The 19,080-nt window shown below is 38.7% G+C and overlaps 1 protein-coding gene across 5 annotated transcripts in view; it reads right to left on the minus strand.

Moving 5' to 3' along the window:
• The window catches only part of cacna1c (calcium voltage-gated channel subunit alpha1 C), a 279,938-nt gene that overhangs the window by 159,659 nt on the left and 101,199 nt on the right, over nucleotides 1–19,080 (minus strand). For all 5 annotated transcript variants that reach the window (XM_088072784.1, XM_042511013.2, XM_088072782.1 and 2 more), the window contains exon 3: nucleotides 15,441–15,546. In XM_088072784.1, the coding sequence (XP_087928910.1) occupies nucleotides 15,441–15,546 (106 nt within the window). The remainder of the gene's footprint in view (nucleotides 1–15,440; nucleotides 15,547–19,080) is intronic.

A 19,080-nucleotide genomic window follows, 5' to 3' on the forward strand; every position in this document is an offset into this window, starting at 1 on the left:
AATTACCTGAGAATTGAAAAAAAAAAAAAAAGTTAAGAAGTTAAGGAACAAAACCAGGAGATGAAAATTAAAAAAAATATATTTAAAAAACATAATAAATTTATTACACACACACACGCACATATATATATATATATATATATATATACACACACACACACGTTTTTACTTAGTTATTTGATATTGTTCGATTCTATTTATTCTCTCTCTTTTTTAAGCTAACTGTTGAAAGGAATCAAACCAATTTGGTCATGTTTCAAAGATTTAAACCATGGAATCAAACATATATGAAAGGTTCAATTAAAATATGTACAAAAATCAAATCAATGGTACTGAACTGAATGATCCAACTCTGTCCATCTCTATCCCTCCATTTCTGATTCTTTCTCTTGCTTCCTCCTCCCCTTCTATCCATCTCTCCCTTCAGTACACTTTTCTTCTTTCTTTTTCCACTCGTATTATCCTCTCACTTTCCCAATTTTGTAACTCTTTACTGTCTTCATTCCCCTTCCTCTAATATTTGGATCTTTTCTTTCTTTTATTGTTAACTCTCTGCTCCCCCACTCCCTCTCCACTCATCCTTCCCTCTCTCACATCCCCTATGTCTAATACTCTGTCACTCTCTCTATCCATTATTCATGGCGCAGTCACAGTCGGCATTAAAGGACCTCGCAATATCGCTACGGCAACAACGCAGCAGAAGCAGCCGCATTGGATCATGGGAAACTGGGTCACCTCCCAGGAGCGGGAGGGTGCGGGGGGTGCAGCGGAGGGAGGTCGCTGTCTCACACACACACACACACACGCACACACCTGACAATTGTCCTACAGAGCAGGACAGGAAAGAGGGAGGTGATGAGAGAGAAAGACAGAGCAGAGAGGGAATAGTTGGGAATGAGAGATTATTGGTCTGGTCACTGATCCAGATACTGGCTGAAAAACCACAGAGAGTACACACTGCTTTGTACATCTAGCACCATGTTTGTCATGCATTGTTAATGCAATGCTAAATGTGCAGCTGTACAATGTTAAACATGAGTAGACTAGATAATGGAAACCTTTCCTAATGCTATAAAAGCTGTTTTTTCATCACTTATGCACCTTTTACACAGTTATATTTTAGTTATGTATTAAACATGTTCTAGGGCACACTCTCTGCTTAGATAAGTTCATTCTGACTATAATTCAAACTCAGTACGATGCTGCATGATGTCCTGACAAGTGGCAAAGACTAGAGGAAATCCATTTGATATTGTAAAGCAAATGCTTATTTTTCTCCTTTCCTATCCTGGTCATTGTCTCACAAATCCTCAGACTTATTTTTTTGAAAATGAATGGCAACCATTTTCCATGCACTAAAAGACCAAATGATACTAATCTTTTTAAGATGCCCATGTACTTTTCCAGTTTAATGTGATTTGTCCATAGAAAATAGTTCATGAGTGCAGTGCATTTTGGCACAATTCCCCCACAATTTCTTCATATTCTTTTGTTATACTTGTGAAAGGCTTCTGAAAGCAGCACAAAAAGGTGACGTCACTCCCGGTTTCAAGGGTTAAATCTCTCTTGTAACTGTACACGAATCTATATAAACCCACAATCTGGAAACTGGTTTACAATCTTGTAAGTACATTTGAATTGTAATTAAAGGAATAACATGCTAAAGTACCACTATGTTCCCAATAATATGTCTCTGCAGCCTCTCACAAAATAACACATTCATTTCCGCGCCTATTGATTCCATGATAAACAGATTTCAGTGAATAGAAATGAGTGGAAACAGCACTTAACAGTATGAGCAAGGCCACTCTATTGATCATGACCAATCTGCCTCCCACAAGCCTCTCAACAATAAACGATAAAGACCCAGAACCAAATGCTAACTGATATTCATCTTTTGATGTGAATTCACTGTTACACTGTAGATGACTCATTGTAAGAATAAAACAAACACTGGCGCCGCTGCTGACTGGACGTCAGGTGGGCCTGAATGATGAATGTACAAAATATAAGGAATTTCTTTACGACAATAAGCCGCAGCCGCTTTTGCACAATCCGCATCTTAATCATCTCAAAGCTACAAATCCTTCACGTGCCTCCGCATCTCCTTTGTAGTTGGTATAAATTTACAGATGGAGATCAATAAGGGATAAGACTATTACCCGGATTCACCTCATTAATGTGTTTAATTAAAAAGCATGTGTCCCTTTATTATATTTTCAGGGTATATCACACACACATACACACACACACACACACACACACACACACACACACACACACACACACACACACGCACACACAGAAACAGTCTGTCACACATTGCCACCAAGGAAGAAAACGGAAACATCTGTTTCTATGGGAACCCAGCCCTTTGATGATGCAGGCAAAACACACAAACCACAGTTGCAAGTATCCCGGTACACACTCACACACTATAGCGTTCTGCATCATAGTGACACGCCTTATCGTCAGCCAGAGATCAATGGAGGATGTGTAGGTCTACGTGAATCATCACCTTGTGTGTATGTGTGTGTGTGTATATAAGAGTGCAAAAGAGAGTGAGTATGTGTGGCTGCCAGATCCCAGACCAGATGGCTAAATGTCAGTGAATACCACACCAACATGACAGCTAGTTCTTCCTAACAGAACCAGTACACACTGCAACACAGCATCACCCATTAATTCAGTGAGAAAGTGAGCTGCTGCTTCTGGGCTGGATTTTTGCTTTCTGTTTTTGATCTCGGGGCATTCAGAGGGCATCCACAAACATGTGCGTGACTGCAGGACCATTACTTCAAACATCACAGCGACGACAATTTAATACTGCGAATCACTGGAAGTTAAAAAACAATAATGCTTTAAGTTTATAATCGACAAGTCTGCTTCTTCCTGTTGCTTCCAAATGCCAATTTCTGCACCTGAGTAGTTTTTAGTTTGCAGTGCTAAAGAAATCGACCGACAGGCTCTGCGTTAAGCTCAGTGGGGATTGATGGGGGGCCTTTTAGTTGAAAGTATCTGGTGTGCAATTTGCTTCACTCCTCTGGTGATGTCACACCAGGCTTTAATGGCTGGTCAAATATTAGTCTGGAATGATGAAGACACATACACACACATGCACACACAAAGTACACATTATACCTGTTTGCCACCCTAATTTGCCCAGAGATCTACTGTGCGCTCCCATTACCTTTGTTGCCATGGTGCTGATGTTTGCTGTATAGGCAATTTGTTGTGCGTGTGTGTTGAATACTGGGAGGCCAGTGAGGGGATGATCATGCACATAAAAAAGATTTTCCAGTAAAATGTTACCAGGCTGAGTACTCGGCTTAGGCAGTATCACAGTGTTATGGTATACCAGGGTTTTTAGAATTAGGTTTTTAAACACCGTCTAAAATACAGACCCTCATCTTTCAATTAACCTCATACTGGAGAGGCTGTATTGAGGATGTTTTGCATGCAGTACGCATATCGTGCCCTGGAGGTGATGCCCTGGCCAGCCACACTGCATGCGTAAGCAGTGTGTGCTCCCATTAGCAGTGTTTGTTGCTGCGGTGCTGCTACAGAGCCGTCTACTGTTATAACTACTGTATTTCAACAGATAAAATCACATAGTTCACTCATTCATAAAGCGCTGCAAGCTACTGCATTGACAACAACATGATCCTACAAATGTCTGACAGTAAAATGCCTTGTGTCAACACCTGAGGGGATTCTAGTGATGAACATGTCAGAGGGCTTTTATTTTGAAACAGAATCTGGAAAGGTTGAGTAAAAAAGATATATAATTGTATTTCCTCATGTTTGTGACAGATTAAGATATTAAAACTGTTGTAAAAGGTGGTATAGAGCCAATATAATTATCATAAGACCATTTTCACTGAAAACTGCACACATGATATGGAAATATCAGTGAGCTTCATTTTCTCTAGATGTGCCACAGCTGAGCAGCGCTGCTCACTCCGTCAGTGTGACTGCTCTAACCTGGCAACATGGGCACCGTAAAAAATAAATAAATAAATGGATAAATAAAAAACAGGTTCCGTGATGCAGAAGTCTTAGTTTGAAAAAAGAGAAAAATATGAATTCAGAAAGTGTAAGTTTGTTTAATAAGGAAAATGGGTGTAAAAATATTACCTTTTGTTGACATCTCATGACAAAGTGGTGAACTGGCTGGTTGGGAGTGCCTGCATATACCGGCTATACTGCCATTTACCATATACATCCGTGAAATTCCAGGAAGGTATTAAGGTATAAAAATATAGATACCACTCAAACCTGCTGAGCACTCATAACCAAGAGAGGAAGAGAGAAGCTTTTTAGTATTAGTGGTATGAGTACTATACTGTATATGTATACAGTGCCTTTTATGAAAACATAACATCTCAGTAACTGGCCACATGTGCACATACAATGATGTTGTACACATTCTAGAAATTATATTCATATGCAAATGTTTGACATATGAAAAAGTAAAAGAAGAAGACAGAAGAGATTTAAATGCATATAAAAAAAACTGTATCTGAGCAAACCAGGGTAAAATATGCATCATATCTCATCATGAAAGATGAAACATGTGTAACCACTTAAAGCAGAGAACACAGCATACTTAACTATAATACAGTACCATAGGGAGGAAAAGGGATGATTTGCCAGCTATCTTTTCAGACATCAGACTAAAGAATTTTGTGTAATAGATCATATTAAAATGTTTGCTTTCAATTCACTCAACAAAACTTTAGTCTATGCTCGAGGTCGTTTTTATATTCCAACAATCCAGCAGATCTTAACTTTAGTGTGAAATAAAGAGCTCAGCCATGCTTGCAATGCTTACAATGAGAGGGCCATCATCGAAAGGACTGGCTCCTTTCGATGATGGCCCTCTCATTGTCCTTGACCAAGGGGAGCGCTGTGGCTTCCCACTGCTCCTAAATAGTTGAGATGGGTCAAATGCAAATTTACCCATGGGGGTTTATTGAATTAAAACTGAAACTTTAAACTTGACACTAACCTGCACAGCTATCTGAAAATACACCAGACATTACACTGGTATTTCTATGATGTCATCTGTCTGCTACTATATGCACAATTAATACTAAACAAATGTTAAACTGGGGTTTGTTAACTGTATTCTGTACTGTGCTGTATCAAGGTTTTGATTTTTTAAGGCTTGTCCAGTATGAAATGTCTTTCTGTTTGAGTAGGAAACTGGCCACTAAGCCTAAAAGGTAAAAAAAGGGTTGAAATGAAAACACTTTTCCAGAGAGGGTTTTCTGACAGAATGAACCAGCTTAAATAACAATTATTAATTACAATTATTTATATGTAATTTTTATCTTTTATGGATAAAATCAAAAGAATGAGGTGGTAGCTTCTTCTGTAAAAGATTGTGTTAAATGCACTTATAATATTGCATCATGAATTGAATCCAATCAAAACTGCATTGTGGTAGACTTCGCGATCAGCAAATATCGTATCACTGTCAAAAGAATCGCTATAATATTGTATCGCGATAAAACCAGTGATTTAGACCCTTAGCAGGCACTACCTGCACGGCTCTAAAAGTTGGAGAACTCGGCTGTCTCGGTTAATAAAGCACGCACTAACGGCTTCATTGCTTCAATTCACTACATTTACCATCAGCACTAAATGGAAATCCACATAAAAGGTGACAAAATTTCCCTTTAAGTTAACTGTATTTGCCAGAATAGCAAACTATGACAAGAATGTTTCTCACTTAAATGGGGACATTAAGACTGACATCGCTCCCTGTGGTAAGGTTTCACTGAGAACTTTGAGTTTCGTGATGGACAGAGACATTACTCTCTCTTTCTTTCTGTGTGCTCTGTGGGAGCTGTAATGTGGGTCGATGTGAGGCAGAGGACACTTTTAGCTCAGTAAAAATATCCTGCTCTATCTTTTTCTTCTTTCTCTCCCTCACTGCCTCTGTCTCACTCGCCATTACCACTGGCACATCTGGAGCTTCATACAAATGATAAAAAATTCACCTCAGCATTACTACCCTTTTTCAGACGGTTATGTAATGTTAATAATTCTTCCCTCGGCATCCGCGATATGGAAACTTTATTTTTGTTTCATAAGGCTCATTTGACCTGATTTAACATGCCTTGTTTGTTAAATTACTGCGGTGCTGCTTGCCAACTCGGCATCACACAAACGCACATTCATATCCACAGATCCTATGTACAGTATGTCCTCCCAAACACAAACATATACAAACATAGCCTCAAAATCACACGGGTCTGGTATGCAGGTTTGATATAAACACTGTGTAAGATGGGACAACTTCCAGGGATCTGCTGAGGAATTATGAGATTCATGCCTGGGACAGTTTTAACCTAAAAAAACTGATTTTTAGTTTGGACTAGCATATACAGAGACAGGCTAAGGCAGCCACAAAAAATGTATCTTTTGTCTCTTTAACCCTTTGAAATCTGGAACGACATCAGTTTTCTTGTGCTGTGCTCAGACGCCTTTCACATACATTTGACCTCTGAGACATGAGCCAATTGTTTTAACTTCTTTTCAAAAGCAATGATGGCAAGAGATGACCCACAAAATGCAAGACATTAAGAAAAGGCAATAAAAAGATTTTATAATAAAAAATAGGGATAAATGTCCATATTATTATTATTATTATTATTATTATTATTATTATTATTATTATTATTATTATGTATTTTATCTATATATTTATATTTTTCCTTTTTTTTGCTAAATTCCAGGTCATTTGCTTGTAAGTTTCAAAGGGTAAGAGAGAGAGAGAGAGATGTACATGAAGAAAGAAAAAGAGAAGAAAGAGAGAAAGGTCGTGAGGTTTGTGTGGAAATCTCCCTATCTTTATCACCAAAATGGGACCATTAAAAAGTAAGGGGAGGAGGAGAGAGGGAAGAGGAAATGGCGTTGTAATGAATGTGGTGCCACAGCTGCCATCATTTAGAGTCTTTATCTTTCACTTTTATTAGAGGTGGAGAAGAGCGAGGAAGAGAAAGGCTCAGAGAAACAGGAAGGGAGGGACTGACTGAGACAACAAGGACAAACACAGTTCTTTGCTTATTATGTGTTTTCAATTCAAAACGATTATACACTGATTACACTAAAGCAGTTTACAGAACGTTGCGCTTTGGCCATATTGTTTTTGTTTGACAGCCATGCCAAAGAGGCAGACAGAAAAATAAAGTGAGTGACAAAAACAGCAGTTTCTCTCCAAGTATTTTTTATGCTTATTGAGTTTAAACAAGCAAATAAAAACTGCAAAAGTACAACAATACAAGTTCACATAATTACCTCAATAAGTAGTTCAACTTTGTTGTACAAATGCAACAGTGGCTTCATGTTTCCTGCAACATACTAACCACAATCCATTTTCTCTTCCATGTGGCTTTAGCCTGGCTTTGGCGTCTCTAAGCTCATATTCCAACCGCTTTTCTCCGGTAGATAATTACAGAAATATGGCAAACACAAAAGAACAATAACAACCTGCCCAATACTAATCAATTCAAGGCTTATCTATTCAATTAAACCCTGCTGATGGAGGCACTCCTGATTCGCATTTTATATTTGTGACATTTCAAGCTTTCAAACTGCATAAAAATCGGAAATTAAAACAGAGAGAAAATAGCAAGATATTCTGGTAAACCAGAGAAACTTCTCGGCTAAAAACACAACATTCAATGCAGTGTACTCCTTTTCCTCGCCATGCTTAAGGTTCATTTTCAGTAACACTGGAACCCTGCAGCAGTAAGGAATTAGTACAAAATGGCTCCAAAATATGGAACCAATGGAGGCAAAACCAAACAGCACTCTGAAGCAGTAACTTTGGAGTTGGAAAGCACCCATGTCGCCAGCAGAGACGGTAACTGGGGTATTCCTTGTTTCCTCTGGGAGCTGAAAAGGGGAGCAGCATTTAGAATTTCCAAATAATGACTCCCCAGGCTCCAGCATGGTTGGAACTTGTTGTACTGCAGAAAACTTGCAAGGGGATTTTAAGTTTCCCATCTGTGTAGGGGGGGTTGCTAATGTGTGTAACACCAGATAAGATACAGTAGTGAATCATATTAATCTCTGTCTGTTTATATAAACAAAACACACACACTGTCACACTCACACATCCTATTGGTAAATGTAGTAATAGATGCATCAAATTCCACTGTAGCTATTCACACACCCACATACACCACAAATAAACACACACATCTACATCCTTATCTGGATGCAACGTGAGTGGTTGCATTCCACTGTGTCTTTTTCAGAGGTGCACAAACACACGCGCACACACACACACACACACACACACACACACACACACACACACACACACACACACACACACACACACACACACACACACACACACACACACCACCATCACCACAAGAAAACACAGACCAACATTGTTTAGATAAGTGAACGTACAGATAGATGCTGATCGTTCCTCTCCATCTATAAATAGACACTCCTAGCAACCGGCTGAGTAGCACCCAAAGGAACAGCATGTTAACTTGATCCTCTACAGCAGAAATGATGGGGAGAGGCACGAGGACATGTGGAGACCCAACAACAAACACCAGACAATATTTGGAGCAATACATGGATAATGGAATCTTTATAAAGCAGTAAACTGTGGATATTTAATCAGTTTAATGAAATTCAACATACTGGTTCCAAAGGCAAAGACAAAGGCCAGTTCTGAGGTGAAATGTGAGCAAATAAAAGAATTTCAGAAATTAAGGTAACAAACAAGTTGGTCTTGGAGTGATTATCTTAATCCGCCTAACAAACAAAATACAGTGTCCATAAAATGTCATTTGTATACAAAATTAACTCAGAGTAGACTTAATGTTGTTTTTAGACAATCTCAATGTAAAATCAAATCTCTAGACATTGATCTAAATAAAATGCAAATTTAAATACATGTTTGAAAAGGTTTTCACCACCTTCAAATGGTGCAAATATAGTGGTGGGGGTGTAAATCGCTGTCAAAATAAGGGTACGCCTGAAAGAGGATGATAGGGATTGATGTTTGTCACTTTGCATCGATTTTTCGTGATCGTTGCTCATTTAATCGATATATCGATACAGATCGATGGATCGTTACACCCCTAATCACTGGTACAGACAACTGATTCTCAAAGTAACATAATTAGTTAAATGGGCATCATCTGTGCGTAGTCGGTGGGGTTTCAACCAACTGAAGTATAACTACACTTGTAAAAGGGGGAAGCTTTTCATGAATCAGAATCAGCAAAATCTACTCAAAAGTTCATTGAAAAGCACAAACCAGGAGATGTACATAAGAACATTTCCCACAGTACAACAGTACAAAACAGTACAATCAATTATTAAGGGAACTTTATACTTCTGGCATCAGCTGTAAATCTGTCTAGTTAAGTTTCAGCAACTAAAAGTGCTTGGTTATGGGGAGGAAACATTGTCTTCATAGTTAAAAGAAAGAAATGTGGACTGTTTGTGACAGACAGGATGCAAAATACATCGGCCTACGTTGAAATTATGTGCTGTGTACCTCAAACAAATCACTCTGAGCTCCTCTTTGTTGTGGGGTAAAAATTAGAGATGCACCAATCTGATAATATTGCATATCAGGCCGATACTGACTCAAATAGCTGGATGATTGTTCAGTCATTTGAATAAATGACTAATTGTATTGTTTATCTATAACGAAGACATGAAGAAAAGACACTGAGAGAGAGGAGGAGGTATCTGTGTTGTGTTGTGTTGTGTTGTGTTGTGTTGTGTTGTGTTGTGTTGTGTTGTGTTGTGTTGTGTTGTGTTGTGTTGTGTTGTGTTGTGTTGTGTTGTGTTGTGTTGTGTTGTGTTGTGTTGTGTTGTGTTGTGTTGTGTTGGGGTCCATTACCCTCCAAAAGGTGATTCATTGACTTAAAAGGTGCTTGTTTCACATGCCGACTGCAGAGCCAGAAGCTAATTTATCTACCACTAAACACCCTGTCACCTTCTGCTGATACACACACACACACCTCATCACCCACAAAATATCAACCACAAACAACCATAAACTCGGGTATAAACACACACTTATGACTGACACAGACACATGGAAGACGATATACAAATGCATGCGGACAGAAATCAAATAAACCTGCTGAACCTGAACGTGCACACATGCAGTATCATACCAACATCTGAAACCTCAATCACTGTGAATCCTATTAGGCCTCATTAGTGTCTTAAGGGATTTAGTGTCAAAAGTGTGTGTTTTTGTGTGTGTGTGAGTGTTCTTGCCTCTCCATCAATCAGTGTCTAATCAGGTGCATTGATTAGCTAATTGCTTGGTTATGACAACATTATTCTGTCAATCTGAAAGTATCCATATTGATCTGATTAGATGGAGGAACAAAAGGGAGAGCAGGAGGGAGAAAGTGACTAAGAAGGGGAAAGAAGAGAGAAGAGGGGAGACGGAGAAACAGATTGTGTGTAGAAGAGAAATTTCACTCCAGCTTCAGATTCACGTTGGAGAAAATTCATCTTGTTTTACCGTTTTTTACTGAAAAGATATCTTTCCTGAACTTGAAAGTGCAGCACATATTTCCTCCCTGAGAGAAAAGACTTTCTCACACTTTAGTTCCTACCCTTCTTTCCTCTGTAACCAAGGACAGATGAGGAGCATCACTACGGTTACCATATCCATGACAACCTCTCCCGCTGCTATTATTGGGCATGTCGTCAAGGAGACAGAGCGGCTCATTATGGGATGCAGACAGAAATAGAAATCATGTACTGGAAGCAATACAACAGATCTCTATTATTACATAAGAGAGACCTGTGAAAATCCAGCGAGGGGGTGCTGTATTGATCCTTAAACTCAATCACACTTAGGGTCAGGGGTAAATATAAAGAGCATCAACAGGAGCCACAGTCATGATACAGCTGTTTAGCTGAGAAAGATCCAACTTTGCATAAGCTTGGAGTTTAATTGAAAATGATGAAAACTGGCAAAACTGGGAGGAAATAAAAACCGCTTGGTTGAGCAAACAAAACCACAAGGGGCTAAGCACAATGTCTCACCCCAAATGACAAACAGAAACAAATGACAACAATGCTCAACAAGGGGGGAAGGATGACACAAAAATGTGACATAACACAAGGGGTTCATGGCGAGCTGAATTACAAGAGCTTTGATGCAGGGAATATTTAAAAGCCTCCCGTGGCTCAGAGCCGCATTACATTTAATGAGAGGGTTACCTCACAGTTTGCAGCAGTGGAGTGCACAGGCAACAATGTAGGAAACAACTTATCACAGCGTAAGGACGTCGCTCAAACAACTGGTGAGGATTCCTATTTAACAATAAGGTAACAGGATTATTTCTCTCAAATGTGCATGATGGGTCAGTTGGTCTGTTAAAGTGTGTTTAAGCAAAACGGTAAACAGCGCCGATAAACCCATCATCAAAATGACTAAGATGCCAATATGAAAATCACAAAAGACAGTCTGGCGAATCAACCAGTGGGAGGTACGGTAGATTTTGGCAGTTTGGGGTTTTAATCACTGTCTTATAAACACAATAAAAGAACCGAACAAGGTTAATTATCATAGTTAATATGATGAAATCACAAAGTAAACATATTCATATTGCCTTTCTGGCAATGTCAGAGGAAAGGTTTTAATTTCAAACGGTTTCATTCTGACTCATGATTGGTACATAATGACACTTTATGGCATAAGAATTTTGTTTTACAAATATGTGTTACAGCTGGGCAATATGGCCTATTCATATCAAATTTTTTGATATATTTGGTTTTGTGATATATATCTCGCTATTTTAAAATCTCCTCTAAACTACTGTAGACAGCTAAAATAATAAAAGCAGTTACTGTTATGATGAAGTTAAAAAAGAAAGTCTTGTTATGAAATCAATAAAAGAAGAATCACTGGTGCTTTTATTTTGAAGCATCTGGCTCATCTCGGACTGGAAGCGTTAATGTTTTCGCTGTGGACTTGAGTCTTCCTGTTGCAGGAAACTACACCGCTAACATGGTGCCGTTAAATGTGGAAATTTATTCACTGTGAGCTGGAAACAAACTAACAGCTCTCCATTTGATATCTTAATAATATTTGCAAGTCGCACTGGCAGTCCATGGTTGCAAAATGTGACATAATGGTTGCAATTTGGAGCCCTGCAGATATGAAAACACACAGCTCACCTGCTCACACTATTGCCCAGTAATGAGTGATCTGAATGGTCAGGGGAGTGTGTGTTACGCATTATGTTTGTGAGTGTTTTTGTTAGAGGGAGCCACAGGGGAGAGCAAGAGAACTGAAATGCCGATGTGAGTCTCATGCCGGTGGCTTAAAAAAACAACAACATGACAATTTATTCTCAGTTTTTGGAATATAGTTATTTTATACATCCGACGTGGAACAACCGCAATACATCGAGTATATCTGATACAATACCCACCCCTTATACATGGATATAAATTAAAAGATTTAAGTAGTTACAATGATAGATCCATTTTGGGGTCCCAAAAGTATTTCAAGTCAAAACTGAATGTAGGAATAGGACACAATCTAGTTCTATTACTTTCTGATTCCTTTTCCCCAAAAGACTATTTGTTTTAACTTGTATACTTGTTGATACCACACATAAATACAACACATACACACACACACACACACGCAGATACATGGTTCAACCGTATAGTTAAGCCTCTGGTCCATCTGCACACAGCTTCCTGTCTGTCAGAGTGGTATAAAACTAATTGACCACAGCTGTTGTGGTGGTGAGTAGTTGTGTGTGTGTATGTCTGTGTGAAGGTTGTATCTTTTCATTAACTAAGGGGAGGGGGTCACCATTAGGATCCTAAATAGCCCTGCAAGAATAGAGGACCTGAAATACAGGAGGCCAAACTTTACAAGCAAGGGTATGCATGCATGTCTGAGAATGTTTGTGTGTGTGTGCGCACGCGCGCACGCGCTTCATGCTGTATAGTGTTTCTTAACTGCAAAAAGATTGGCATTAAAATTCTCCTCATGGTGTTGACAGACAGTAGACTAACAGTTATCTAGTCAAGCCTGTCCAGTAAAAACATAAATTCAGTTACACACTAAACTTTACTTTTCTTAAATTGTTTACCCTACTTACATGCACATTAAAAAAATGAGAATTAACTGTGACAAATTGTTTAAACTTGCATTATTTTATGTCTTTGATTGTTTTTTTGTTTTGATTTTGAGGTTTTTTGTTTTTTTACTTGTCGAATTTCCGTGTTTTTCCTTTTTATATACATATTTAATAAGCGTTGTTGGAGGGAGCCTTAGATCCAAGATTTTCATTATGAACGACTGTTTTTCTGTCACTGTTGTATATCTGATGATAACAAACTTGATTTTTCCAGACATTACCGTGGAAACATAAAGAAATTGCAAACTAGGAATTTATCTTAAATGCAGGGCTTTATCTTAGTTAGATTACGTGACAAAAATCAGTATTCATACAAACAAATTACTATATTTATGTTACAACCTTCTGAATGTCCGAGTTGGATAGAAATTACATCGTGCTAGTTCATTCAGTCACCCGTGACCAGTTATTTCAATATTTTAGACAAAAATCAAAGGCTGGGTAATATAGGTGGTTTATTTTAAAAAATAAACTAATGAAGAGCTCTAAGAAGCTAGAGAATGCCTTAAATTGTTTAATTGTAATGCAGTCCCCGAGATTCAATTTGTAAAGCCTTACGGGGAAAGTAATGTAATTGCTGTATGTTTGCCTCCTACAGAATTCAGAGGGAGATAAAGAAAGGCAGAAGGAGTGGGTGAGGGACACAAATTAAAAAGATGAAAACAGCTGTCCTCCCTCAGTTCTATTTACTCTGCCACTGACTCATATACCTGCTCTGACACTATCATTAAAGGAGAAATCAGAGGGTAGATACACAGTAAATAAATAAAAACAACTCACACACCGTGCTGTTTTCATGCACTGTTCATAGGAATACCTATAAAAAGTAATGCACCAAAATTCATATCTAACCCATGTTATCATGAGTGCTGAGATCACGTGATCAATGAGTAAAGAAGGTGTAGAAGTACAAAGAGTAAGCAACCATTGCAAAGTACATGTACACACAACAGGCAATCTGAAAACCACAGTACAGTAAGAGTTATCCAAAATAAGTTAATGTGGTAAAATCATTCTTAGAAAGCAGGAAAGAAAGAATGACAGAAGGACAGATGTTGCGTGGCCTCAGAGGGATTAGTGTCCTCACACGAATACACTTGCATACATCTGCAAGCTGACACACACACAGGCATAAAAACACAGACTTAAATATTATAGATATAAGTCATCAAATTGATTTATATCATGTGATTGACTGGTGGTCTGTCTAGAGTGGACTCTGCCTCTCACCCAAGTCAGCTGGGATTGGCTTATCCTTAAGAATAAGCTGGTATAACTAATGGAGGGATGGATATTGAATTATATGACCACAGAGCAACACACTGCTTAACACACACACACACACACACACGCACACACACACGCACTGGTGAGCGGCCAGGTTAAGATAATTAGATAAGAGGTTTGGCAAAAAGCAGTCAGAGAAATCAGAGTTTTTAAGCAACAGATGTCTTCGTTTTGTAAGATATTCATGCTTTACTTTGAAAAATTTCAGATTATTCTAGATTGAGTACATTAGACTAAATGGCATTTTGGCAACTGCAAAATCATTCCTCAATCAAAACAACTATTTTCTCCTTAGCCAAAAAATGCTGTTGCCCACAAGAAAATGATGCCTTGCCTTTGATCAAATCAACTCACATGGCTTTTTTTTATACAACTCAAGAGTCTTCAGTCCAAATAACTGAAACCCTCCATTTTCCTCTGGCTTCAAAGTGGAACATCATAATCAACAGCTCTGTTGTATCCAAACAATCAATGATAAGAGCAAATCATGCTCAAAGAAGATGTTATTCTGAGAAAGAAATTCTCTCTTACTCCCCACTTTTTCTCTTTATTTGTTCTAGTTCTACTCTCATCTATATCTCATCTACTCTTTGCCTTTCACTCTTTTCACCACACACTTCTTGGCTTTCACATCCATGAACCAGCCACAGTGTAATACAGCACCTCCACTCATGTCAGAAAATTACACGCCAAATGGAATAGATATGTTTCATATGTGCAAATGACATTACTGCTAATAAACAGAAAAATATCACTGTTAAATGTTTCATAAACCTGATAAAATGTGAGTCAAGATCATACATCCACAGGCATCAGACCACAAGAACAAAACAAAACAAGACAGCATGCCTTCCAGGATTGGGAAAAAATAGCCAACAGGCCAAGCAGTCTCTTAAAACCAGCAGCGAGTGGATTTATCAGCATGTGAGCATATTAAACTGTAAGGCACATTAAATATTGTGGATTACTCACCAGGTTGGAGTTGGTGGCGTTTGAGTCATCCTCAGGGAAGGGGATGTAGACGGCTAAGGCCACACAGTTGGCGAAAATGGTCATCAGGATGATGATCTCAAATGGTCTGGCAGGAGGGTTAAGGAATATACACACAGGAACAGAGTACACAAAATACAAGTGCAGACATTTTACACAGCAGTGGTTATTATTAACTGAAATACTGTATATGCAATCTAAGAGTGTCCCAATGTACTGCTGCTACTATACGGCTACTAAACCCAGAAATGTTGTTTCCAAGGATCTTTTTTATGATTAACTGGCATCTATAGGCCTAGTGGATATAAATCAATTTGGTTGCTGAAAGCTGCATGTTGGGCAATTAGCATAATTAGCATAATATGCTAATGATTTGGCATAAAACAGAACTAGCTATAATTTTGCTTGTGATCAACTTAGATAGTTGATCTAAGTTTGTGGCACAGTCATTCAACCTTTCCTTATGAGCAAAATTTGCATAGATTATTTGAAAAAATACATTAAAAACAGGAATAGCTTTACTTTCACTTTTAAACAACTTCAAAAGGTGATCTTAGAGTTTAAATTCATGTTTTCATGTCCAGAAATCCTTGTTTTTGCCATAACTAAATCATTCAACCTTTTTTATTAGCATTATTAGTAGATATGTAATAGTACACAAAGACACTCAGATGAAAGACAGAACAGTGACACAAGACTGGCTATTTGTTTCAAAGGTTTTTGATCTCAGCCTCAGAATTGATACATAATATATAATAATTAGGTTGTAAACGTACAACAGTTTTTTGCTGACAGTAGATATCAAACAAAAGCGAAAGATGGTATCGATTAATCGCTGTGAACTTTAAATTCGCCATCACTAAGAAGGTCTCTCCTCTCTCTTCCTCTGTGCTGCTGTCCGTACGACTGCAGCTCCACGTTACCAAAGAGTAGCATAACAGTCAAGAGCACTCACTCCGCAGCAAAATCTGGCAACCAAAACATACCCAAAATAACACTGCACAAAAAAAAAAACAACTGCTCCACTGGAAGCATTCTCAGTTGACTGACTGGTCTCCAACTGATGATTTGAATCGCTGACTTTCAATGGGCAGCCCTACCAAAAACACCTACTTTCTCTTATACCTGAGTGGATCTACCTGGACTTAAAGTCCTGATCACGGGGCACATTTTGTGAACTGCGACTGTTCGGCCATGGCTGTTTGGTAATTGGTGTTCTCATCCTGCGTGGGTCTGTCATGGCAAACCATGTTGTTGTTTTAAGTCAAGTCTAATTACCCTTTAGGTCTATTTTGGACCGGGTCCACCTGTCCTCAAGTCCTTTTTTAATTGGATCTCTTTTTAGAAATATTAATCCTTACACACACAGAGTTCAGATTCAATGATCCATGAAAAGTCCGTAAACACAGTACAAAATAATAGACTCTGACTTCTGACCTTCCTGAATATAAAAAGTGTTCATATCAGGCGTGTTATTTTAACAGAGGTATTTTTAAACAAGCTAATACATCCTTACATAAGCAGAGGTATATATACACACGTAGCAGAGTGCACAACCAGTGTACACAATGAGAGATCAAAGCTGTTGAGTTTGCCTTTGAGTTAACAATAAGACATATTGGGTCACTCAGGAACCTCTTTGTGTGTGCAAGGGGGGTTAGAGAGACAGTGCATGTCCTAATATGGGTGCGTTGAGGAGCAGGCCTGTCGCGTGGAAGACGGGATGTGGACAGAGAAAGAGTGAGTGCGGGATGGAATGAGAGAGAGAGGAGCGACACGGCCGGTTTTTATATGGAACGGTCCTTGAGAGGGGAGTGACCTCATTATTTTTGGACTCAGAGAGAGGGAGAGAGAGAATGTGAAGGAGAGATAAAGGAGGTCTGGTTTTCATCAACACAATTACTAACTGCCACTGCTGTCGCCTCCCTCTACCTCCTTTTGCTCTCCCTCTGCTCTCTCCTTCCCTTCTTTCCTTACTTCCTTTATTCCTTTCCTCTTGGCTGCATGTCAGATTAGTCTAGACTCCAGATCTTGTCGTTAAACAGCAATGTACTGATTGAGATGAGCTGTCAGAACCTCAAATCCGCAAGACAAACCATATGTAACTAATGTGCACTTCCACGTTCAACACATTAGCTCACACCATGAATGCAGGCTTTTGCTGCACCAAATCTGACTTTGACTTCTAAAACAAGTGACGGTTTTTGCAGGTGGGGAGCCAATCGTGATCCTCGTTACTGAACTATAACAAATGGTAATAAATGGCTGAGGTACATGTGCAGAAGACTCTGGATGTGGACACACTGAAACTCGACAGTCTACATCAGGGGTGTCAAACATACAGCCTGCAGGCCAGAACCGGCCTACAGAAGAGTCCAATCTGGCCCACTAGATGACTTCATTTAATAAAACTGATGCACTTGTGAAGGCTAAGACATGCCGGGTTTCATGAGCAACCCTTAACCCTTTGACACCCAAACAAACTGGTTTGAATTCTTTCGAAAACATGGGCAAAAAGGCCATGAACAACTGGGCAAGAAATGCCTCACAAACTGCAAGAAATCAGTAAAAGGTCACAATAAAATTGCCTAAAAGCATTCAGCACTTTGCTAGGGAAAACTGCCTGCACCGAGCGTACATTGCCAGCATTAACAAAGTTAATTTCATTTGCAAAAAAATGCAAGAATGCCGTAACTTTAATGAATCTGATCCTCGTTAGTTATCTGCTTGAAATTCAGAAAGTTTTTTATGGAAGTCAAAATCAATATAAACTTCTCAGTGTCTTCAAATTTCCATCTTTAGATGTTCATCATCATTGCATCCAGAAATAGATACAAACTGTTACATTTTCATTTTCAAACCCTAATTCACCTCAACACCTTGAACACTTGAGTCAGGTTTCTAAAGCTGAGTGAATATGCCATCTTACAATCTCAACCTGAGAAAGTGTTATTGTTAACTGAAACCATGTCTAAAATTCATTTTTTAGTACTGATGGACACATTTTTTTTTTTACTGGTGCCCATTAATATTTTTAAAAACTATCCAGTGCAGATTCTAATAGGTTTGAATGGCTGAGGAGTGATGGAACTATCTTAATAAATAAAAAACAAGATTCAGTTTTAATGTGAAGTAAACTTTACCTCCTATAATCACATCGGCTATCTTGCTGTGTGTGGCCCCTCAGAATCAGACCTGCTATCTCTTCTAGCTTTAACTACTCTTTCAGAAATAGCCCTGCAGACAGAGAAATAGCAAGCAGGACAAAAAAAAAATCAGCTTTTTATGCTTTAAGTAATACTTAGTTCATGTTTGGATTGAGGATTGACCCCTGAACATCATCGGCCACAAGATCATTCAGCCTGGGACCAAAATGCGTCAAAGCTAATCACTCATCCTTGTACTGGGGGCTCTTAAAACACTGCAGACATGCGGGGACCCACAGAAAAGCAGGCCTGTGACTCATTCTGGGTTCCTGACCCATAATTTAAAAAACCCTTGAGGTCCACCTCCATCAACATGATAATAAATCTACAGGCTGCTGTGCTGTTGAGAGCAAAACAACGGAGTGAAAAATCTAAACAAGTCTATTAATAATGTACATTAATCAGCATAACAATAG

The sequence above is a fragment of the Plectropomus leopardus genome, chromosome 22, assembly GCF_026936395.1.
Source record: "Plectropomus leopardus strain MGB_pleo_1.0 chromosome 22, ASM2693639v1, whole genome shotgun sequence".
NCBI lineage: Eukaryota > Metazoa > Chordata > Actinopteri > Perciformes > Serranidae > Plectropomus > Plectropomus leopardus.